This window comes from Cydia amplana, chromosome 9 (genome assembly GCF_948474715.1).
Source record: "Cydia amplana chromosome 9, ilCydAmpl1.1, whole genome shotgun sequence".
NCBI lineage: Eukaryota > Metazoa > Arthropoda > Insecta > Lepidoptera > Tortricidae > Cydia > Cydia amplana.
Window position 1 is genome coordinate 7,711,245 of NC_086077.1, and position 26,683 is coordinate 7,737,927.

Below are 26,683 nucleotides of genomic sequence, written 5' to 3' on the forward strand. Positions count from 1 at the left end.
CGCATGTACCCAGTACCCACTGAGTTGTTGACGGTTCTCGCCTCGCCTCGCCTCAATCACACAGTCGACACACGATCTTTGGCGGGAGTACACTGCGCGCTTCTTTCCAACTTTTCCCGGGTCTTTTATTCAGTGTTGCGAATTATTTACTCGTTACCTTATTCACTGTTAATTTATCAGAAAGTGATAAAACAAGTGTCGTAAAGTGTCACCATACATCAAGAAGTGTATAAGTTTTTTAACTACTCGGAAGTATCGGTAAGCTATTAATTATGCATACCTAGTTTAGATAAGCATGATCTTATTTACATCCATCTTGTTGTTACAGCGGGGCCTTGATTCAGTTAGAGAATACATTTGTGTTGCGTCCTTACCTTGAAAGGCATGAGTAGTAGATTATTTATATTTTAATTATTTTAAAGACGCGGCTTCTTGGCGCGCGCAGGTAGTCGTATCCGAGACTAACACTGTAAATTATCTAAAGAATATAAAAAGGGTAATAAAGAAACGAAAGTTATGGCCATCATAAGGAAATTTATGCAATAACTATTTAAACTATATCGAGCGTCTGCTTTTAAATCCCAAGCTTCTGGTGCGTTGCGTTTGTAAATAAATCAAGGCACGTGGCTTGATCATGAATTTTTAAGGCAAAACTGACTCCTTCGTTGAGAGAATAAACATGCAAATAAAAACTAACTAGTTACGTGATGTATTATTGAATGTAGTAGTTTTGAAGGTATTTAACTAATTTAAAATCAATAATAATTTAACTAATTTAATACATTTTTTGGACGTGTATGAATTATGACTGTATTTCCTTAAACCAAATAAATATGAAGTAAAAACTTCTTTATTAACAACCGATAAAGTAATTGATGAATCGACTGGCAACTTCACGAAGTTTACAGTAGCAAAAAATCACCTTTCGCGCGGAGGTACACAAACGCGAGACGCTGAGCTCTAGAATCTATTTTTGCGACATCCGCTTCGTTATTAACCGTAGCATTGACACAAATGCGAGGGGAAATATTTTTAAACAGTATTGGACAGAAAACACGATTTGTGCAGTTGTGTGGGCAGTGGACAGCACAGCGTCGGCGTCCCGAACTTAGTAAACAACGGCCTACACTGCTTTGCACCTTAGTCTCACTTGCCGTACAAGGTTTTATAGTGTCTTAATAGATATTTCCTTACTAAAGTTATGAATTCCATTTCTGTAAGTTACACGATCTACTTCGATAACATCTTATAAACAAACTACTGTACCTACTTACACTGCCGTAGAAGGTTTTATAGTGTCTTAATAGGTATTTCCTTACTAAAGTTATGAATTCCATTTCTGTAAGTTACACGATACTTCGATAACATCTTATAAACAAACTACTGTACCTACATACACTCCTTTTTTAGCACGTAGTGTACTAAAACAACACATTATTTATGAGGTGTTTTACCAAAAACTTGACAGTCGTGAAAAAATTCTGTGGTCCTATTATAAAACGTTTGGATAAGTAAATACCTACCTATAATGGTTCACCGGAAACACTTGTACCAACACAAGCGAAAGGAAACCCTAATCGTATCGCGAGAGAAGAAATGTTAACATCCGTGAAGCCGGTGTGTCGAGAGGCGGCAAAAAACAAAAGCATAAACTATGCCTAAAAAATCATTTAACTTTTGAAGTAGGAATTTTTTTGTGATTAATATTTTTTTACTGTCTTGTGAACCAAAAACAAAGAAAAGGAAAAAAGAATTAAGATTTGAAATGATACACCATTTTATACGAAGTCATTTCAAGTTCTAAACAAGTGCTTTACGGTGCTTCTTGCTCATAATCATATTAACAGCGGTACTTACAGTAGCAGGCGCGCCTGACATACTTGATGCCTGTGAGAATATGTGGCCTCGCTTCGGTTCCCGACTCTCCTTACTTGGAGTCTCTTAATAAGGCGATGTAAACACTTAGAACACAGTTCATCTACGCTTTCTAAGTATCGACACAGAAATATTTGTACATTTCATAGTTTCCCTTGGGTGATACCTATTAGTTTATGCCTTAAGCGACGAAATGTATTTTTATATTATCTAATTTAAGCCCTAAGCAGCCTAAAGCATGAACATTAATTAATACTTAATGCAAAAATATTTTAAAATAATGTACCTATTCTTTAAAATTGGTCAACTGATATCAACATTTTTATAGTTTGGACAACAAAATGGATAAACATTAAAATAGCTGTGTAGAACTTAATGACTGAATAGATAAAAAAAATACAGCCAATACCAGCATATCACGATATCCATGCTGTACGTATAGGTGAATATATACATACTAAACAAACCTAATAATGTAGCTTTATGAACTGTAAAACATGTAACATTAGCATAGGGAGAACAATGTATCAAATAATTTTTTAAGCACACAAGTAGGAATTATCCGGATCCGCGGATATTCCCATACATTTCGGATACGTCGTACAAACCCTATTACACACAAGTCATTGGCCCACTGTTTAATTAGCGTTGTATTTGGTGCAAAGGTGAAACGACTGCACTTCTGTTATGTTGCTCCACCTTTGTGGCCCCTGTTTAGACTCTCATTAACGCAGTTATTAACGGCCTAAAAGAAGATAAAAGTAGGTGGGTCGGCTATAATTACATAGTCGCTGGACACTACAAGGAACTTATCTAATTTTGTTAACACGAGAAACTAAATTAAAAGTGTTTAGCTCCAGAACTGAAAAAGCTGCAAATTCTGCACACAGAAAATACATTCTAAAATCCATACCATATGGTGCCGATGTGAAATGGAATACATAATTGTGACATTAGTAAATTAGGTAAAAAAGTCTAAGCAAGAATTTTGGACCGAGTTCGGGAAAAATATTTTACATCTTTTTTATAAACGTGTACCTACTATGGGTACCTATTTTATGACTGACCGTTATTTAATATTGTATACTGCAGATTGTGTACCAGAATAAAGGCTTACGCTTAACAAAGCTTGGTCTGTGCGTGGCCTGTGACCGACCGCAGCTCTGAGTCACGTGGGTATTGGGTTGCACTCCGCAGTTGCCCAAGATGATGTCATCGACTTATTCGATCGATCTCAAGTCTAGCCGCAATCTGAATCATTTTGACCCTACGATCCCGCTGATAATTATAAATGCTGGGTACCTACGCTTAACACAACTTAAAACTGGAAACCTTACATATTGGATAATATACGAGCGGTAAAAATTATGTTTAAAATGTACCTATACAAAATGTTTTTTAGTCACCTGCAATAATTTACGGGGTTGTATAGGTCATACTGAGCATCTGAGCAACTTTTACTATTAGACCAACCCCGAAAAATAAAAATAGTTTAATTTGTTCAGTATATTATATATTTCGGCGTACATATATGTAGGTATATTCACCCCGTAAATGATTGCAGGTTACTAAATTTACATCCTGTTTAAATTGAAGTCCCAAAAAATTCTTATTTGTTTCGTCGCTTATCAAATAGGTATACGACTACTTATTCGCAATGTACGTGTTAAGATGTTATTGACCGAAGCGTAGCGAAGGTCTACGTTTTGACTCGGGCATTTTGCTTTTGTATGTCCGGATGTTCTCCTCTACAGGTCGCAATTCTTAACATCGGTTGAAAATCGTTTCGTGAAATTTTGTGACCGAATTCTATGACTAAATAAAAAATTTTTGTCGATCCGGTTTTTGAAAATTTTTCAAAATGGCGGAGTCGTGATAGCTCCCGCCTAAACAAATAGTCGTATCGGTATCATAACAGTTTTTTCTTTTTGAGATATGTTTATAGATTAAATGGCCAAAAATTCAGAAAATTTGTATCGCTGGTTTTGGCGGTATTTAGATATTTAGTTTTTACTTGAGAATGAGTAGCTAAATTTCGTCAGCTTTAGTAAGAACTATAATGGCGTATTTTGCAAACGTTCGCTTTTTTTGTTTGCATCGGGAGGTCCCTGGTTCCATCTAGGGAATGCAAATCGGTTATTTTCGGTTATTTTTTGTATGGAAATAATCGGTTATTAACCGAAACCGCGGTTATTTCCATACAAAAAATAACCGATTTGCATTCCCTACTTCCATCCCCAGTAATTGTATACTGCTACATAACTTTTTGTATTTTTTTTTATACTAAAATTTCGTATAGTTGTTTTTTATTTATTTTTTTATTTTGAAAAAATGAAAAATTTCGTATTTTTTATTTATCAAGCGCGGGTTAAGCGTATTAGTTTAATTTTTGTTTGTAGCTTTATGTACTTTTTAATTTTTTGTTTATATTACATGTACTATACCTATATTTTGTAATAAATATTTTTGCCATACATTTATTCAGTTTTAAGCTCTGCTCGCGAGGTCTACAGCTCACAGAGCCACTAGTTATATATATTTGAAATTCCACATAATTACGTTCAGTTTACCTATACTTATCGTAATAAAGTTTATACCTAGAAGTGAAGGTTAAAGATGACTTAACGCCTGGTTAACCTCGACTGCTTTCCGCAGCTTAACATTGAAGTTCATGACCATAAATAGGTAGTTGTGCTAAAAGTTGTTTTCTGCAGAACTGCATGACATCTCTGTTGACATTACAGTGACTTAAATGATTCATAAGTTCACAAAGGGTGTAATGAGTCAGAGTTTCAGCAGCCTCTCCACGAGTATTTCCGTAGGTAAATCTAATTATTGTTTTACTCCTTGTCAATTATGTACATTTTCTTCTATTTGTCAATTAAATTACTACCAGTGATATCTTAATCAATTTCATTTAAATCGCGGCGCGTGGAGCGCGGTGGCGCTTGTCTTATAGGCTATAGGATCTTAATAACAGTATTATTATGAATACCTATTCAATTATTCATACAATATAGTATGTATACAATTGTTGTATTTTTTACAACAACTAGAAACCAAATTAATTTACTCTTTTATTAGATAAGTAGGTACCTACTTATATTGTCATTTTAGGTGTTTGTTGCTGTCTTAGAAAATATATTGTGTGCAAAATAGTACATAATTACGTCTTAAAATTCTACCTGTTGCACAAAATACCATTATATATTCCGAAGGTATTTGTGATAATTAATTCAGTGTGTCGATATTTGATATTTAAGTATTTGAACGCTTGCATATCAAGTCACGTCTCGCTTCAAAGTAGACCCTGAAATAATACAAAGAGCGAGCGCTTTGGACATATTGACATAAAACCAGTTTTATATCTGTTGGCTTAGCCTCAACGTGTATTGTTTACTAATTCAGATACATCTTCACACATGTACCGTAATTCTTATGGACTGTTGTATGATTTTATCGAAAGACACGATGTAAACGCTGACGTCATTCTACCGATTTAGCAAGTTCTCTTAGTAGCGCGTAATAAATTATTGCTAAAATATAAACATCACTAATTTTAAGTTTTAAGTCGTAATGACTAATGACAGTAATGTATTTAGTGTAGGTAATTACTCATAATCAAAGCTTACAGAATTAAAAATATACCTAATTGAAAAATAAATTTATTGTTTAATAAATATAATGTTATAGAAAAGTAAAATAGCATTTGATTATAGTAGTTACAGCCGAAAGAGCACGTTATCGAATCATCTAATTCTAAAGTCTGGTGAGAACTGAGAAATATCAGAGCGGCGCGGCGTGGGCGTGGTGAACGAATGCACTGCATCTGGTAGCCCGTTTAATGTGGGCATCCTAGTCCACTCAAAAAAGTGATTGACCTTGAATAAAAACTTACTATTTTTATCTATAATTTATTTGCGTGCTCAATTCAAATACTCATATCATCAGCAGAAATATAAATAATTATGGAATCTGCACACTCTGCAAATTGCTGGCGACAGTGACGAGTGCTTATATTGCCTTATATTCCAGTCTTAAATTCTACATACTTACATACATACAGCTCATTGTAAACCCTTATAAATTTGACTAGACTCAATAAATAAATTACCAGGGGTCGGACAAAAAGTGCGGATGACGTCAAACCACTTATAGGATGATTTCAAATAGTATTTTTGATTTTCATAAACAATTATCACTTATCATTTATCAACCTCTTTATTAAACGATATCCCCACTTGAAATGAGTAAGTACGTTTTCTCTGACACATTGTCAATCAGATGAACAATAAATTGACTTCGTTATTGTTTAGCTATTGTATCTTCACGATTATATTTAGCTAAAATGTATATTTACTAATGTATAAGAAAACGCTCTAAAATGTCATCTGTACCAGGGGGGTGTCACTCCGCAGTTTAGGTATATTTGGCCGGCGCGCCCATCGGACAGGCGTATGGCAGTGGGCTGCCGCTCGGCGTGCACGATAGTCGTGTCACGTGGCGCTCGCGCAAAATTGAAAATACACAATGGCTTCGAAACTTACTTCCGTGAGAATCAGACATACTATCTCCGGATAAAAAATGTATGTTTACATAATCAACGTTTGTAATTCCTACATATTTATCTTAAAAATAATAAATCAGTGGGTATAGGTATAAAAACTTGTCAAGTGATAACCCCGTGCCGACACTCACAGCTCGGTCATAAAACTGCGGCGCGCAAAGGAGATTCACGGTTCGTGCGCGGTTATAAGTTTCAATTTTGCTTGCAGGCGGCGATATAGGTGTAATTTTATACCTAAATCCATGGACCTAGAATATTACGGACGGACTGTCACCTAAGACAAACTGTGACACTGCAATGCCGGACGGTTTGAATGTGTGCGTGTAGACGAGTGTTACCATGTAACACAAATTCTCCCCTAATGGTGAAACAATTATTTTTAATATCGTAGTCCTTGTTTTCAAATAAAAAAATTAGGACAGTTTTACGTTAGACAATAAAAAAGGTGTGTACGTATCTGATTTTATAGGTCTTGAAAATGCGCAATATTGCACAATTACTTTGTGCAATCATTATTTTCAATACCTAATGATATTTAGCATCGTAATGAAATCAGTTCGTCACGTTTTTTTCATTTATACTTTTAACTTGAAACATATCTGGTTTTCAACAAAAAAATTATAATACATAACAAACAAACGTTAAGTATCGCTCCTTAGTATCGGTAAATTAACGGTAAAAAAACCATACCGACCTAGTTTGAAATGCACAATCAATAATTTAACCATTTACCTAAATGATCTCTTAATACATAATGATTTAATAAGAAGGGTATCAATTACCCTACTTTCGGGAAATTACCCTATTCATGTTACTGATCACACTCCTGTTTTGCAGTTTGATAATTTATAAACAACAAATTATCGTGATTTTACGTACTAATTGATAAACTTAAGTACGAAAAGTTATTCCGTGACTTTTTTTCTTTCGATCGGTACAATTCTAGCAGGATTTAGCTACGCATGCCGGCATATTTTATATTTTTCTTCGACATGTTTACTTCAATGACGTTTCGATTCGTCTGACGGCAAACTGGTGGATGTGGGCTGTCAATGTGTGTGTGTCACGCGTAAATACTTAGAAACTGGTGGATGTTGGAATCACAGTTGTGTTGTAAGCGAAACTCTGTCCGTAATATTATAGGTTCATGCCTAAATCTGACTTTTGTGAAGGAGTGAATTTTCTGTACGGTAGTACTATTAGTTATTCTGTGTCTGTACTCGAATATTGTGGCAATTTTCCGTTTTTGGAGGTACGTGACAAACACGTATACTGCTCTTGCTGTAATCAAGATATACCAACGAAGACATTTATTTTATTCACTACTTCACCCTACCACCTGTATTATTAATTCCATGGATTTATTTACGATTATTTTGTTACTTCATTAATACTACTTTGTTACTACATGTCACACGGAAGTTTAAATACAAACTCAAACATCATCCTGTGTGCAAGATTACGTCATTTTTACGTCATCGGCACTTTTTGTCCGACCCCTGTAAATTACATTTTAAAAGTTAAATTAAATTGAATCATTTTAAAACAGTTTGTTAATTGAAAATATATTATGTAACGCGGTTATAACATTGACGCGGATCCACAATCAATGTGTTGGCCTTTAAAAGCTAGGTACACTCGAGAAATACCTTCTTATTTTCTTCTGTTCAACAATAAAGCATCCGTTGATTGGAGTAAACCCCGATCATGTGGGTTCTCTGTGAGCGGAATGCGCTCAATTGCATACAGATGGTCCCGAACCCCGCGATACCCTGCGCTTGCGCTTACGCCATCAATTTAGTCAATTGCAGCATTAACTGATTGGACGCGATTGTTTGATTACGCCCAAACGAATTAGATAAATCACGATTGAAGTTCATAAACAATGCACTGACACTTGATACTTTTTTCCAATGAATGAAGACAAAATGTGAAGTTCCACGGCAAAAGGTACCTTATGGCACTTGGCGCTTACGTCGCATAGCGCCGCAATAATAATAGCGCGCGGCGGCGGAGCGGCGTTAATAACAGCGTAAGCTATGGTAGGTACCGTGTTACATTCCCTACCTTCATCTGCATAATATACCTACATATATGTGTTACATATTTCTGCTTGCGGAAAGCTTACTTTATTAGTCAAACTTGTGATGTAAATGTAAATTTTCACCTTACATAATCATTAAATGTGTACCTATTCATACTCGTATTTTAACCTTGACTGTAACTCGAAATTCACACATATAGCATGCCTATAGCTGCTCTACATACATATTCACACCAAAATAAAAATATCTGTTATTCAAGACAAGACCCAAGGGTTTACAAATCGGTCACCTTAACACTTATCTACGTGTGCTCCTTATTAATCTAAATAGCAGCTCTAAAAAAAGTAATTAAAGTAAGTAAAAACAAGAACATTTAAATTTGCGCAGTTCACTCCAAATAAAATTATCAGTTAACCTATTTACCGGACCAGAAATATAGTTGACCTTCGTTTTGACGGTGACGTGACGACCGCATGTAGTGCGCGGGGCTTTCTGCGTGCCAACTGCTAGCACTGTCACTGGCACTGCCGAGGTCACTATAGTTACTACCGCTGTTGCTCTCGCAAGGAACAGGCGAATTGAACAAACTATGAATGAGTGGAATCGGTCGACATAAAAAATATGGAAACCGAATACTAAATTTAAAATTATTTGATTTACCAAGTCAATTAAAGCGTTACGATCGTTGAATTGCTTTAACGCTGATATTTTAGAGGCTGTTAACCTCTAGACTACTAGAGCAGCGATAGGCAAAAGAAATCCTTTTTATACAATTTAGGTACATGGAAGTGATTTCCACGAAATTCTACTCAGTATATTTATGCTGTGCTATTTTTTAGATCTTTAACATGAGATCGCTTTGAGATTTAAATTTATGGTAATTTATAGCAGGCTAAAATCAATTAAGTCTTACATACCTACACTCACCATTATGTCATGCGAAGGTCAGTATAATTAAATTGCCAGAATATTTCTGCTTTATAAGAATATTTGAGCAGACACGAGGGCTAAGATGGTCGGCTCTTTATTTTTTGTCACCATGCCTGTCACTCTTTAACAAATATGTAAGAGCAAAAGTGACGCATGGCATGACAGGTGATAAAAATGCAACCATGATACAGCTGCAGGTGATGCTATACCCATTTTAAAAACCGGCCAACTGCGAGTCAGACTCGCGCACGGAGGGTTCCGCACCATCAACACAAAATAGAGCAAAAAAATCGTGTTTGTTGTATGGGAGCCCCCCTTAAGGGGACGGTATATGACGTTTTCGATTTAGAGCTCACTTTGTGCAATCAATTTGTTCAAGAAATGTTTAATAACTGCATTAAATTATACGTAAATTTGTTCACGAAGAAGCCGTGTACCGGCTCTTCACGGCATAATATTTTTTATTTGCTGTAATTCTCTACAAATCGACACTAAAAGTATCCAAAAATCAAAATATGGAGTTCCGTTTGAGCAACACGCATTACAGTTTTGCCTTTAACAGTAATTGAGTTGTTGTGTGATTTTGAAAGCTAGATAACTAAACTAACAAATTATTATCTACTTATATTTTTACTCACAAATACAACACAGAAATTCAATCCCAAATGTAAACTTTCGTACAATTTCCATACATTGACGACATCACTCAAAATTCTTCTTCGAGTCAGATGGCCGCTGGCCTTGGATCGAAGCAGACGTGTACTTCGTCGTAGCTCGTTTTTGACATTATTTAGACATTTCATCATATACGCATACGAAAATGTATACCAGTAGATAAATTGTATTTCAAAAAATAGGGTAAATTAATTTATTTAAAATTTGATTTGTTGTTATTTACAGGTCGTAACGATCGAAAACAGCAGTAAACTATCCTAAAACAATACGATTACAATTGAATTTAAGTAACTTGTTCCTTCAAAACCCGCTTAAAATGAAAAAAGTTTAAAGACTCGTTTTACTGATTGGGATTGATTTTCATTATGCTGGTATCAATTTTGCGTCATTAAAAAAAAGTATATGACTTCTGTACGTCAATGACATTTGATGTCAATTGTAATCTTGTATTTACGTTAGAGAATATTATATATTCATTTAAATATTACTTACCTATTAATACGAAGCGTAATTCGTTTAATACCTGAAAGTCTTAGTGTCTACACCTACTTTGTTGCCGTTCGTTCCGTCTATATGTGTGCGATTACGTGCTGTTCTCAATAATCAAGAAACAAGCCATAATCTTCAAGAATAAAATAACAGCAAGACCAGCATTTAGTACTAACTAGTTTTTGCGGATTTGGAGACAAGAGATGAAGCTTACAGGCTAATACCGCTGTGGTCTGGTTATTGTTATGTGTATATATCGAGTATTATATAAATTTACTATAAAATAACAATGTTTTATTTCAATGACATTATGTGCGTAGGTATGTATGTTTCGGTGATTATAAGAATTTTGTCCACACAATAATTGTGCAAAGCAGAGACTGCATCATGCTTTCTTTACGGTATAAGCGGTATGGTACCGTTATTATTTATCAATACCGGTTCGTTTTGAAGGTAAAACTATACCGGTTGAAATACAAAGTACGGTACCGGTATAAAATTACAGCAGGACAACCATTTTTATAGGTGTACAGTCAGCTGCAGAGAAAAGGTCCGACCAGATAGATAATTGTATGCAGGGGTGGTACCTTTTCTCTGCAGCTAGCTCTACCTAAACCATCATTGACCGAGCGTTGGCGAAGGTCTCCGTTTCAACTTGGGCAAAAATGCTTTCGTATGTCCGAATTCTTCTCCTTTGCATATCACATTTCTCAACTGATTCTCGTGAAAATTCGGTAGTCCGATATAATTATTCGGTTTCTTTTTTTTTTGAACAATTTAAAATAGGCAGAAATTGTCATAAAGGACTTAAGCGCCAGTAGGGTCTGTGACACTTAAGATCACTGCGATTATTAGGTACTTACTGGCCCCTATTTCACCACGACCACGGTGACAGGTGCGACAGTTGTCGACATCACTGTTGCTGACGTCACAGGCCTCCATAGGCTACGGTAACCGCTTACCATCGGACGGGCGATGTGCTTGTTTGCCACCAACATTTTAATAAATAAATAAACTCCATTATATTGCCACTAAAAAATTCTTATTTTGCGAAGCTAATGACAATTGTCACAAGAAACACGGCAACTGTATCGAAATTGCGACACAGAACTCATTTCCTGTCAAGACTTACCGAAAATTCTTTGAAAAATCTTGTGACAATTGTCACAAGATTTTTTTGCGAGAGAAATGTCTGTTTTATCCGATATAATAAAGTTTTTTTTTAATAATAGGTACAATGACGGTGGCAAACACGAATACGGCCCGCCCGATGGTAAGCGGTAACTGTATTATTAAATTGTACAACGGGACTTAATCGCGTATCTAAGTTTTAAGATTTACCTCCGACGTTTCGAGGACGGCGTTGTCCCCGTGGTCTCGGAGAAGACTGGCTTAAGTTGACATCAGCATCTTCTAACCGCGCGAGTTTTTCGAACTACCCGCACTTGGTCTTGTTTATCCGCTTGAACGTTTTGCGGTTCCGTTGTACAATTTAATAATGTGTAAAAATCGTGAAAGTTTAAATCAGTGTTAGCGGTAACTGTAGTCCATGGATGCCTATGGCGTCAATAACAGCGATGTTTTGTCGTACCTGTCACCGTGGTGAAATAGGGGCCAGATTACGCCGCGCCGCGTGGAACGTGAGGTGCATTGGGGTAAATGCATACCATTCACTCAAGGAAAATAATCTCCCTTATAAGATCACTCGTGTGTCTGCCATTTTGTTAAAGCCAATTTTCACCGTAACTACTGGACTAGTTCAATTGAAATTTAGTACACATATGTCAAGTAAGGAAGTAGTAAGTCGGTGATCCGAAGATGAGTAACGTAAATAAATGAACTTTTAACTTTGCGGCGATTTTTGGTATCATGTGACATATCAGATATAATACATAATTATAAGTAGGTGAGCAAAAATGTACCATAACCTAACTCAGAATTGTATTACATAAATACATATACAAAAAATAGTTCAACGCCAAAAGATTAATGGAAGACCTATGTCCTATAATAGGTGAGTTGGTCTTAAACAAAAAATATGCAATAAAAATGTGTAACTGTGGAACCCATAGTGAATCCTACTCGTACATGATCGGTTTTTATATTATGTACCTATAAGATATTTTCTACTTTATACTTTATAAGTGTACCTACATAATATTTACTTATAAGCAGTTGTCACGTAAAATATTTGTAGATTTTTTTGGAAGTATGTGTCACATCATCATCATCTTCCTCGCGTTGTCCCGGCATTTTGACACGGCTCATGGAAGCCTGGGGTCCGCTTGGCAATTAATCCCATAAATTGGCGTGGGCACTAATTTTTATGAAAGCGACTGCCATCTGACCTTCCAACCCATAGGGGGTAAACTAGGCTCTTATTGGGATTAGTCCGGTTTTCTCACGATGTTTTCCTTCACCGAAAAGCGACTGGTAAATATCAAATGATATTTCGTACATAAGTTCCGAAAAACTCATTGGTACGAGCCGGAATTGCAATTCGCACGCTCCAGCGATTTTTTTGAAGTATGTATAGCACAAAAAAAATATTTAGAAATGTAACATTTAAGGTAGGTAATTAAAATACGGTATAAACATTATTGGAGAAGACTTGGAGGAAGTGTCATAGGGATCTACATTCGATGCGTGAAAAACAAGTTCTTTTGTCTAATTATAATCCATCGGCAATCACGCGAGCGCATAAAACGAAAATCATTTTTTTTTCACTCCCTAAAACTCCCTTAACCTAATAACAGTAAAACAAAAAATAAAATATAGAGGGTTACCAACCAGCCAAAGAATTATAAGTAGATATGTGCACTTATCCCAACGCACCTCACGTTCTACTCTGCACGGGGTTCATTGCCGCTCCTACCGCCGTAAGTAACTATCAACACCTACATTATCAAGGCTACGATCGAAGATAATCGCTTCAGCACTGAAATAATACCGGTGGAATACCGGTATAATATTTTTTATTTTAATTGTATTATTTTAATAGTGAAACAAAAGGGGTACATTAGCCAACACTGTTTCCATATATTTTCAAATTTTATTTTGTCCGCCTTAATTAAATTTTGCACCCTGCCGGAACTTTATTTATTTAAATTCTCATTTAATTGATTTTGAGCCTTATGAAAAGTCGTATAGAGGAGTAAATAAAATTTTACATCTGACTTAATGACATCTGGTTTTATTCGGTTTAACTTTAGAAAACGCGTATCTCGACAAAGCCATAATGTAGAAAATTGTCAACAACCAAATGAATTATTAGAATTTAAATACGTCACGTGTGACATGAACAGACAAGGAAAGCAAGATTAAATGTATTGTTTCTCTTTCTTCTTTCAATGGAACGCTTTTCCTAAAAGGAGGCCACTAAACTCAAAACGCTATCTTAAAAAAAACTTGATGGGTCAGTGACCTGTCCCAGTAAAGTGAGGTAGTGTGCGTGAAGTGCGCTTGTGTGTGAAATGGGGTAAATTGACAGAATCTGAAAATTTACCCACCTCTACCGTCACCTTAAATATTTATTTTATTTTATTTTTAGTATTTGTTGTTATAGCGGCAACAGAGATACATCATTTGTGAAAATTTCAACTGTCTAGCTATCGCGGTTCATGAGATACAGCCTGGTGACAGACGGACGGACGGACGGACGAACAGCGAAGTCTTAGTAATAGGGTCCCGTTTTTTACCCTTTGGGTACGGAACCCTAAAAATGACGAAGTGATATTGAAGTTCTATTGGTTTTATTAGGAGCAGCTTTATCTATGAAAAACCAAAACATTGAGCGAAGGATAAACTATTTACTAGATTGGAATTACATTTTTAACGGGAGTTACAGGCCTCATTTTAATAATTAACATATAATATTTGTCAAAGCAAGATTAAAGAATATGTGCATGTGCAGGAATTCTTCGCCGGTTAAAAGCCTCGTTAAGAAGGTAATAAAGATATGAAGTTTTATGTTTACAGTGCGATAAGTTAAATCCAGATGCAGTCTAACTTAGAGGTCTGTGAAACAAAATATTTTTAGTACGTTCTAACATTTTTGTAAGTAGTCTAAACGACTCGACTGCAACTGAAATTTTACTGTATTTAGACATACAGATATTTATTTTAGTAGGTACGTCAGCAGAAAGGATTACAGATGATTGTATTTACATAAATGATTACTGTAGTATCTGGAAGGTAATGTCGAATTCTGTAGGTACCTAATGGGTACCTATAATTCGTTCTAACATTTATATTATCGCTACATAGTATTAAACAAAGTCGCTTCCCTCTGTCTGTCCCTATGTAAGCTTAGATCTTTAAAACTACTTAAACTACCCAACGGATTTTGATGCGGTTTTTTTTAAATAGATAGAGTAATTCAAGATTAAGGTTAATGTATAATTTGTTAACCCATGCGAAGCCGCCGGGTCGCTAGTTTATCATATTGGGATATTCATCAAACATCAATCATTAAAAAAAACTGAAAATTTCATTCAAAAGTCAGACAAATGCTCTCTACATCTCCAAACCGAGAGACAGGCACGTCTTCAACATAACAGATAAAATAACAGAATGAAAACAAAGACTGCTCTCTGCGCAGTGACATCTGCTGCGGCCATCACATGTGACGCAACTTTGCGGTGGCACACACGAGTAACAAGCATACAGTGCGCCCTTACAGCGTATGTAGTACCTAGTCAATTGACAAGTATACAAAAGTATAAAAAATTGGTTTACAATTATTTTAGTAGTAACATACTTATATCAGTAGAAATATACCAGTTTAATGATCAAAGATGCAATATAATTTATTTTAATTCGGGCTATGTCTCTTGTTTTTTCTATTTAACATATTTCCACGTTTAAAAAGCAAAAAGCAAGGACAATAGGGTGACTGCTATAGCCATTGGCCACTACATAGTAATTGGCCACTCCTAACAAATCAGAAAGAAACAAGCCAATAGAACATTGACATAGATATTATACGTCAATGCAATAGAAGTCTTAGTGGCCAATTACTATGTAGTCCTTCCTTCCTTCAAATCAAGGGTGAACAGGCACCTTCTGGGCAGACTCGCTCCATCGTAGGCCACGTCTTCGCCTCGGCTAGTCTGTGGCCATGAGTAAGCCCATTTTTAATAAAAAAAATAAAAAAAAGTGGCCAGTAACTATAACAGTCACCCTACCTCTAGATATATACCTTACAAACTATCATAGGTAGGGGAAACTTGCCTACTTAGTTTCCCGCTTGCGTTTTTAGAGAAAGATGGAGATATTTTCAATGACGTCTACGCACACATTCATAAGCAATAGTCGGGTAGTCGGTTTGAGTAGACTAATTACAATTCCTAATTTCCTAAAGTCCAGGTAATTCTAAATAAAATTAGAGTCCAAAATTTAGCTGACACTCATTAAAGAACTTAGGGTTCCGCGGTCCACTTCGAGGGGTCCTAACGCTAGACTAGATGATCACAACTAAATCACAAGGCCAAATTTCAGGGGTAAATCTAAAGGGGGTGTTTTATTATGGTTAGTTAAGTAAGTAGGTAGTGGGAGGTTACAGTATTCTTTTATAAAGGTCACATGTGCCAATTAATTATATTGGAATAATAAGTAGGTATGTTATATATAAATTAAATTAAGTAACACTATCTCTAAAACAATTCTTCATTTCGGAACCCATTCTCATAAGTCTCATAACAGTCATAACAAACAACATTGGGTATCTCAAAAATAATCAAAGCCTCAAAGGTTAAGGCCATGCCACACAAGAGGCGAGAAATTTGCAAGACAGTGTAAAAAAAAGCTTTACCTACCAAATTGGCTAGGTCGGGAAATGTCTAGGTGTGTCCTTTACCTGCTGGTCGCGGGGTTGTTATTCCAAAAGCTTACAGAAATTGAGTGTACTGTATTGTAGAGACAGATGTTCATCTTTCGACTTCAACAATGAAGTAGTCTTTCTTCAAGCGCCACATTAGTGTAGACGACGAACTATTAGACATGAAACTTTATTTACCGCCAAGAGGCCTATTTCAAACTTTATAATAGTAACTTGATTTGCAACTTGCGGTGTATTTCCCGCACATCAGTATGTAAGGACAAGTGAGCGAAGTTAAAGGATACCCCAAACGTTTATGTACATATTTAGTAATTCTGTAGAGCGGACACCGCGATACAGGCCTATTCTTTCTTTTAATAAACGATTTATTTTTTTAAATGCGCGCGGGTCCAGCAAGTGCCAGCTGATTCGATAATGATATTGGCTAGGTACTCAGTTGATATTTTTGTGACATTTTTGAAATGGTTAAGCATATTGGTTTAGTTGAAACTATACCGTAGGTAACTGATGAGAATAATAGGCTGTAAAAGCAGGTAGCCGAGCTAATGGGGCCATACCGAACTGGGTCAGGCCAATGCCAAACGGAGCAAACTGTAAAGGGTGGAACGACACTGATTCGCTAATGGTGATCAGTGTTTACTTCTGTCTTAATGGCTGGGCGTGGGCACGGACGATATCAATTAGTATTTTCATACAGGCAGTACCAAGTGGATAACATACATACACTATATGTACAAATTTTACATGCCTACTCTGAAATTTCAAAAGTAGGTAGTTTAGGTTGGTATATAATGATATGTTACCTAAGGTCCAAAGACATTCTATAAGTATATATTCTAGTTTAGGTATCTGATCCAATTTTAATTTTAGTAGTTACTAAAATTGCTAACTATTTACCTACTGTTTTTGTCATCAAATTTTAAATTAAAATTGATTTATCGCTAATCATAAATCATAATTAACGCAAATAAGGATACCTAATGTAACTTGTTTTCTAAGGTTGTTTGATTTTTGTTGCCTAACTATCTAAGGCAAGCGTTAGTTCATATAATTTTCCGGATCCGTTTTAATGTAGGTAATTAATGTAAGGTCCCTAATTATAGCTTCGTGTTCTTTCTTGCCCTTATTTCGCAACAATTCAATGCGCAATTTATTGGCTTTCCTTGCTCCAGAATTAGACCACGTTAGCCAATATGTACCGCCCCAATTAGAAGCTGACCCGCTTTTTGAAACGTTGGGAAACGTTACATTACGGCAAGTTTGATGAATCTCATTAGATCGACATCTAAAGAGGAAGCGGTATTGACTCTCATTAGTTGTTAGGTTAAAATAGCCAATCAACAACGATCAAGTAAATGTTCTGCTGTTTTCCAATACCTAAATATGTATTGCATTTTCACCGACAGTCACTAAGTACCTACAAGCAGTCGGTTTTTAGGTATTTTTTTCACGTTTTATTTTTAAATTAATGTAAGCATCATGCAGTATGCTGATGCTGTGAGTTTTATAGTTTCATTCGTAACTTTAATATTAACCATAAGTATAATTTAATTATAGGCTGTGACCTGTGTGACTGTACACTTTTTGTTCTATTACAATAAATATATTACAATTACACAATGATGGCCTACATACAAATACTATAAAATTATCCAAATATTTCCCAAGGGTATCGATAATACCTCATGTTCGCATTTTTTTTTCTTACATGATATTTACATATATTACATAATAGGATAGTTTTATTATACACAGTCAGATAGATAACTTTACACCATAGCAAACGAGTCAGACAAGGTGACGTACCCGTTTTAGATGCTATCAAAATATTTGGAGCCCACATGATCACACGTTTTTAGTGCGGAAACCGAATCGGGCCGCCCACGCCTCGTAATCGTTAATACTAATATTATAATATCGAAGGTATGGATTCATTATACATCGATAGTAAATTGTTATCTTGTCTAATTGTGTCTTTCTTAAAAACCTGGATCTATCAAAAAGATGTTTCAAATCAAATGATAACGCTGATTGATCATTTTCATCGTTTATTCGTTGTTAAAATCGTCATACTCGGATCAGCAGAAAAGCGTTGACTGCTGGACAAAGACTTCCCCAAAGAATCTTCGCAATACCAGTCATGTTTTGACAACCTTCAGCGGTTCCAAGCGATCAGATAATTGTTTTACCTTCTTCGAAGCTTTATCACAGGACTTTGTTGAATATTTTTTCTGTTGCTCTAAGGGTCTCATAACTTAAATGCCAATCATTACAGTGGAAATGGCACATTAACGTAAGTAAATAAAGAAAATGATTCGCTAAATTATGAACCATATTTTTTCTTTTTCCAGCGGTATTGCGGTACTAAACATTTGCTGCCAGCAAATACATTGAAACAAAAGCAAGATGAAACGGTTATCCAGATGTTGCTGCTGCTGCAACGTGCGGGATGGGTCCATCACGGTGGGCGTGCTGGGCATCTTGCTGTCCATCGCAACCATCATCTTCATCTGGCTAGCTCCGAGCCACCTTGTCTCCTTCAAATCCTACTTCTTTGAGGAACAGGATAAACAGTACAGTAGTAAGTCTTACTCGTAAATCAAATGGCTTAAATTGACATAAGTGCTGTTTACAGCTATTATTCGTATATTTAATCGTATGTTACACACAGTTAGTATGTATGCAATCTAGTCTCCCTAATTATATGATATGATAATAATTGCTCTGAATTTAAGGATACATAATCCTTCGTGAAATTTACTTCAGACCTGACACAAAACAAATTTTCTATGTTCTCGCTAACACAAAGACAAACAGAGTAGGTATACATACTTACCTATCTAACTAATAGTATTTATAATACATATGTATGTTATGTATTAGTATTTTTTAAAGCCTATAAACTGTCCCACTACTGGGCAAAGGCCTCCCCCTTAGACTTCCAATGCCGATAGTCCCGATTAAGTGCATGTGCAGTGTCCGTCTCGGTAATGATAATTCCGAAAATACGTCCAGGCGGTCTAGCATGAGTTGCGTTCTCGTGCGCGACTCCATACTTGAAATCGCGCCAGATGTATGGAGTCCCGCGCGAGAACGCAACTCATGCTAGACCGCCAGGTCGTCCCGCCATCTCCTCCAAGGCCGACCACTCCGTGGTTAGTTTAGCCCACCTCTGTGGGTGCATACGTCATCGTATGCATACTACATGGCCTGCCCAGTCCCACTTACGGCTGGCGGTTTTGATTCTAACGTCGACAACGTTAAAAAGAACACTTGACCAATTTACATGGCTTAACACTTAATAAGTATGTTCTTTTCTTTTACAGTTTCAAAAATCATTATGACCATCAGTTTATGCTTCACGATACTAATATGCAGTGCCCTCATCATAGCAATCAAAAAGGTTGGTATAATAATTTAAGATGTTTTAAACATACTAAGCTATTAGAGCAGTGATATTATTTCATTATCACTACATATATCATTACTGTGATAGTGGCTAATGGAATACCGTTAGTATATTTTTTAGTATAACATTAATGAAAATGAACATTGATTTGTACACCTTATGCTAGACAATTGGTCGACGAACGTAATTAATGAACAAAATTTCGTGAACTTGATGTAGGTAATATATGATCTGTGGTAATGGTATGGTATGCGTGTGGTTTACCTATATATTATAAGTAGGCGTACCTATAGGTATACTTGATGTATCTGGTGACTATTAGAATAATTGTTTTAATCCTTTTATATTATTACCGTATATTACGTATTGAGTTAAGAAATTATATGTTCAACTTATCGTAAGGTGGCAACCTTACGATAAGTTGAAAATATAATTTCAAATCCTTTTATATGTTTTTTAGTTAGTCTTTTAGTCTAACCTGACATATATATAATTCTTATTTAATCTTATCTTTTTTCTTACCAACATGCTATCTACTCATAAAGAGATCTAATTCGGTGAGTAAGCAATAAAGCATCCATATCCAACAAACCTACGCAAGCGGCTCAATCTGAAGGTCTCTGTACGGAATCATCTGCATGGTTTATTTTGTTGCTATCCTAAATTCCTACAAATTACTCATGTTAGAGCAGCGGTCGGCAACCTTTTAGCAGCCAAGGGCCACATAGTAGCTAACGAAGTTGATGCGGGCCGCACTTTGTTAATATTTATGACTAGACTAGACATTGTCGTTTGTCAATATTACATACAAAATAGCCAGGGAGGCTCGCGGGCCGCGGGTTGCCGACCGCTGTGTTAGAGCAGTGAGTGGAACATGGCGGGGGATCCAAAAAAGGTCATATTATTAATACTGTAAATCTGGTAAAAATAGAGTTTCATAACAGTGAAAACAGCAGTCGCTGTGCTAGATATCGTTATTTGAACACTACACATACTACATACATACTATAATAAATCTCCCGTAACATTCCACTGTAAGTAGATCTTCGTTAGCGCATTCAAAAATTAGTAATGGCTGACCACTAGAAAATAATGCCCATATCAATAGATTTCTAATTGAATGGAGAAATAGTTTTTGAATACAGTTATTTATGGAAGTAGTTGTAGTGCAACTAAACCCACAGATTATTAAAAATTACACTCTGGAAACCAACTTTGTGAGTAGGAACATGCGCGAAATTTAAAATTGGTATGGAAGATCGAACCTTTGCTCCTACGTTTTTCAAATTTGTCGCCTCTGACAAAGCTGGCTTGCCAGAGTATAATTGGCAACCCTTATAGCGGTCTAGAGCTACCTACATTGTAAGTGGATATGAAAATCGCTCCAGTTTTGATGAACCCTTTAAAAATCTGTGCGCCGTAGTATTTTGTGCCCCTTTTTTTACGAGACACCCAATTACAATAATTGACCTGTAGGTTTATTTTATTTCATTGTCATCATTGATGTACCTACGTGCCTAATGTTATTTTATTCAAAAAAACATAAATTTTGAGTTGTTAATATATAAAATAGTTATATTGACGTTTGCCTGCCCGTGTGAATATCTAGTTGGTTTTGTTTCTTGTACCTAATATAAAATCAACATACATTTTATACGTTTCAGCGGCGTTCATGGCTGATGCTCCCGTTCGTGGTACTGGGTCTGGTGCTGGCCATTGGACTGCTCATCAGCATTCTGCACACTTCCATCGTACTTTACACGGACGATAAAGAGGATTACACCATCTTAGCCACCTGCATACTAGTGGGCGGCTTGATCTACCTAAGTAAGGCTCTTTTACTCCCTCCCTCTCTTGCTACCTAAGTACATGTTTAAAATACTTCCCCACAATTTCAAAATTTTGACAATAACCGGTGATACGCTGCGTGAAGTTTCCAACGACTTGCTGCGAGCTTGAACAAGTGCTTGATAGATCCAAATCTTATATCCAAAACAGTCTGTATTATAGGTATCTACAAATAAGATTAAGATTCCTTACACTTTAACGACAGTTAATGAGAAAAATGCACCAGAGTTCCCTAGTTACCTACCTTACTACGTTATGACGTAAAGTAATAAAAAATAGACAGTAACAAATTAGTAGTAATGTTTTTATTTCTTTGCAGTTCTATATTTGTACCTGTGGGTGGTGGTCTTCAGCCATTACCTGGACACGCGTGACGAGGAAGAGCGAGGACGGTACAGCAAGAGCCCTTACAGACGATAGAAACGAAGAACGACCCGTTGATGTACAAGACTAATTATAATTTAAGGCGCCTAACACCTCTAGTGACAGTATATAGTGACCTAGTCACATTGAACGGGCCGCTGAGCAGTTATGGAGTTCTGTTAATGTGCTCATACTAGCTCATACAGCTGAGAGAAAATAGTTATGTAGCAATCAAACACTCCAAAGATCTTCAGACGGGCACATCTGCGAAACGCTGTGAAATGTATTCTATTTCTATCAAGACTAATTAGCTAGTCGCGGTGCTGCCGCGTACCTTTTATACTTTTTAATCTGCCAGAATCTAGTCCCGTTCGCATCTGTATGGAGGCTGATGCATTTGAAAGATTTTGTAAAAAAAATACATTTAAAAAAATTGAATGTCAAAATCAACTTTTTCAGATGTCCTGTTTCATACACCAAGATGAATCTGATTGATACAGTTTCATTTAATATGTATTGGGCATACAGAATGTATGCTTAAATGTGTGTAACATATTACGTATGACTTATATTATATTATACATTTTTAATGATTAACTATCAAATAAAACTCCTCAACTCGAATGGCTCTTTTAGGATACAACTTTGGAAGCGCATCTATTAAATAATATTAGTGCATAAAAATACTAAAATATATTGCGTGACACTAGAAACGTTAAAAACACATACCTACGGGTAAGATTTTTAAGACTGTTTGTTCTATTCATTATAAAATTCATTTTGAAATGTAGACGCACCAGAACTATGACGCTTTATTTGTCAGTAAAATATTTGTCAGTAAAAGTATTTAATCAATAAAAGTAAAAGGTGTCTACAGGTCTAATTCGAGTCGAGCATGTAACAAAGATACGTAGCTCTATAAACATATTGTAGATAGCTAATTAATGTCACGGTTTGGCAGTTCGACCTATCTCAAAAGTTGCTATATGATGAATTAATGATATGGTAGCGCCGCCATCAACTTCTGCCGCTTTCTTGTGTCAAATTGGGCCCCGGGAAGTTTTAGACCAGGCTTTCCTGCAGAAAATGTTAATAATAAAATGTGATTGTTTAACATTTAAATATACGAGCACATATTTTATACTCTTGCTTATTATATACTATCGCAATATCGAAAAAAAAAATGAACGACAAATTTCATTTGTATGCAAGTTAGATGTGTTTTGTGGAATCTGCCGCATCACTACCTAAATATCAGCCGTAGAAGCCAATAAAATCCAGTTTGACTTTGGAATTTATTGCAAGAGAATACGGTAAAAAGTTGAATGAGTTTACCGATGGCTGTAGCGTGGGCATAGAAAAATAAACTTACTTAGGTTAGGTATTTCTCTATGGCGTGGAAGTGTACAGTCATCAAAAAGTGCCTTACTGTAGCATTAGAGCAAAGTTGAATATTTAACAGATTAGTGAAGTAAGTACGAGGGGTGTTCAAAATATTCTCGGTATGAGAATGAAAACAAACAAGTACGAAAAGTTTGATATTTTTATTTTTCAATATACTCCCCCCCTGTGTTCATACACTTAAAAGATCGATCAATTATTTTTTTTAATCCCTCGTAAAAATATTTTTTATCTTTCGTGTAAAAATGCTCCTCCGCTGCCGCCTTCAATGCTTCATCGTCAGAAAATTTATTTCCACGCAGATCCTTTTTAAGATTGGGGAGCAAAAAGAAGTCGCTGGGGGCTAAGTCCGGACTATACGGTGGGTGAGTAACAGTTTTAAACCCACATTCAACAATAGCTGCCTTGGCAATATGAGCAGTATGGACGGGGGCGTTGTCATGCAGAAGCAGAATACCTTTGGTTAACTTTCCTCGCCTCTTTTCTTTAATTACATCCTTTAATTGACGTAGAATGTTAGCGTAGTACTGTCCTGTGATATTTACACCTTTTTCTTTATAATCGATTAGTAATACTCCTTCACAATCCCAAAATATCGTGGCCATGACCCTGCCAGCTGAAGGGATGACCTTGAACTTCTTGGGATGAGCTGAACCCTTAATGTGCCACTGCATGGACTCTTGTTTACTCTCTGGGTCATAATGATGAACCCAGGTTTCATCTCCAGTAACTATTCTTTGCAGCACCTCATCAGGATTTTCACCGCACAGGTCAATAAAATCGGAACAACAAGCTACACGCATGTCTTTTTGAAGCCGAGTCAGCATTCGCGGAACCCATCTTGCACTTACTTTTGACATATTAAGATGGTCATGTATAATATCATGTACGGTACCAATAGAGAGATTGGTTACTTGTGCTATAGATTTTACCTTCACTCGACCATCTTCCAATATAAGTTTTTCCACTTTATCAATATTTTCTTGTGAAGTAGCTACTACAGGCCGGCCAGGTCTAGGGTCATCTTCAATACTCTCCCTTCCGCGTTTAAACTCGCTTGACCACTTTTGAATGGTAGATAAAGAAGGAGCAGACTCACGGTAAACACAATCCATTTCCTCTTTTATGGTTTTTTGATTTTTACCCTGTTTTGTCAAGAATTTTATCACGCATCGATGTTCTAATTTAGTTAACATTGTCAATTCGCACAGGATGTTCATGTTTGTTCAGCAATTGCAGAAAAACAAAAGACTATCTCGGTTCGAATTATACTTTTTTTTAATGTCAATGAATAAACCTTAGCGGCCAGTAACGAAAGAAATTTTAGAAGAGGTCGTAAGATATCAATACCGAGAATATTTTGAACGCCCCTCGTACTTGTGCGAGATGTTTTATTTAATGTATCTATTGGTATGTCAGGCATGTATGTGTAAAATAAGAATAAATATGTGGTGGGGGATTTAAAAGCAGCGACAACACAGTTTAGAAAAAAAATAACAAATTGCCAAAAAACTTTTTTTTCATTTTGGCAGATGTAGGTACCTAAATGTTAACTGTCAAATAATGATTGTATTCATAGAATTAGAATAGACAAGAACAACTGTCAATCTTCAAAAGTGCGACCAAAAATGAAATGCAAGTGTGTGCGTAAATTGTCTATGTGAGATCAAAAATAGTGATGTCATGTTACAACATATTAATAATCTGTCGGTGTTTGATTGCTTTATCGACTACTTTTTCAAATGTATTATTTTAAACGTTAAAATTCTACGACATTATGATGTATAAAATAAACTAGAGATGCCCCGAATAGTGGTTTTGGCCGAATAACGAATACCGAATATTCGGCATGACATGCGAACATTTTGAGTCACAATTATTATTAAACCTGATCGCTAACAAAGCTCAACCTTAGCTAAGATATATTTTTGTTGAAAAGCATTAATGAATAGAGTCAAACAAAACAGACTCATGATAAAAATGAAATGTTTTTTAATCAAGAAATGCTCAAAAAAGGGTGTTCGTATTTACCAACTTTCCAAGAACACATTATAAATATTCCTACATAGATTTTGGTTATTTTTATTGTGCAATTTTTCTTTTTAAGTAGGTGCAACAGATATTCGGTATTCGGCCGAATAGTAGGCAACATTCGGCCTAATACCGAATATTCGGCAAAGTGGCCGAATAGGCCGAATACCGAATAGTTGCCGAATATTCGCGGATCAAAATCATTACAGCCTTATCTTAGTCTAACTCTTACTGTGTTGGAAAGTGAAGTTTAAATTTACTGCTAAACATCTGCACCTTCAAAATGGTATAACAATCGTTATTATTTGAAGTCGGTTATAAAGGTTAATATCTTAATTATGTCTCGTGAAGAAATGATTACATAGCTATTAATATACCGACAAGTTATCGATACTGTCATCTGAACATTTTGTCAAGCCCTAGCGTAAAGTAACAGTTTATGTTTTTACACAATATATTTTAAATTATTGAGTAATATGATAAAATATTAGCACACAAAGGAAGAAAAACTTATAATCAACTGTATAAACCGGCTTCTTACACTTTTTATGCTGTTAATTTGACAAAATATCGTTAAGAAAATTTCGCTCGGAATATCATTATTCCTCTGAAATGAGTATTTGCTAGGTTTATTTGGCCCCGTGACACTGAAATCCGGTACACTACAAGACACTATCTTCATTGTATTACTTTATCAAATAGTTTTCTTCCGAATTTGTGTATATTTTTCAAATTGAAAATTACGGTGATACGCTCTTGGCCGTCCGCGGCCGTCGTCAAATTCAAAAATGGTCACGTTTTCTCATTTGTAGTCTAACTCTTTCGCACTCATGCGATGTTCATATACGTGATGGCTTCCCTTTCGCACACTTCAGCTGTCTGTCAAGCGCGAGCGCGAAAATGACAAGTCTGTGATTGTATTTGTATCTTGTTGCCGCCAGCCTTGCTCACAGTCAACATGTTTAGAAGTTAGTTACTCTCAGGCACATGAACGGACATGGTACGGATGAATCGTAAGTCAGTCCTCGCAGTATGAATATCGACATTCTTAAATTTCTACGAAAAAAATATTACATCTTTTGACGAGTATTATTATAAGTAGTTGTTGCAAAAACAGTGTAGGTACCTATTAAAAACGCAAATAAAATACTCTTACCTATAGATCTGTAATTTGATGTAACTTAGGTATTATATGAATTGAATGATCCATT

General features: G+C 35.9%; 1 protein-coding gene across 1 annotated transcript; it reads left to right on the forward strand.

Annotated features, from left to right (window-relative positions):
• Positions 1-38: 38 nt before the first annotated feature.
• Positions 39-22,185, forward strand: LOC134650686 (uncharacterized). Its single transcript, XM_063505619.1, has 5 exons — positions 39-258; positions 18,772-19,001; positions 19,747-19,823; positions 21,494-21,656; positions 21,997-22,185. The coding sequence occupies exons 2-5, from the start codon at positions 18,827-18,829 to the stop codon at positions 22,095-22,097; spliced, it is 516 nt and encodes a 171-aa protein (XP_063361689.1). The 5' UTR covers positions 39-258; positions 18,772-18,826; the 3' UTR covers positions 22,098-22,185.
• Positions 22,186-26,683: the final 4,498 nt, after the last annotated feature.

Coding starts and splice junctions, on each gene's coding strand:
- LOC134650686 (XM_063505619.1), top strand. CDS start 18,827: ATGAAACGGTTATCCAGATGTTGCTGCTGCTGCAACGTGCGGGATGGG. Junction 19,002..19,746: donor ACAGGATAAACAGTACAGTA/GTAAGTCTTACT, acceptor TTTCTTTTACAG/TTTCAAAAATCATTATGACC. Junction 19,824..21,493: donor TCATCATAGCAATCAAAAAG/GTTGGTATAATA, acceptor TATACGTTTCAG/CGGCGTTCATGGCTGATGCT.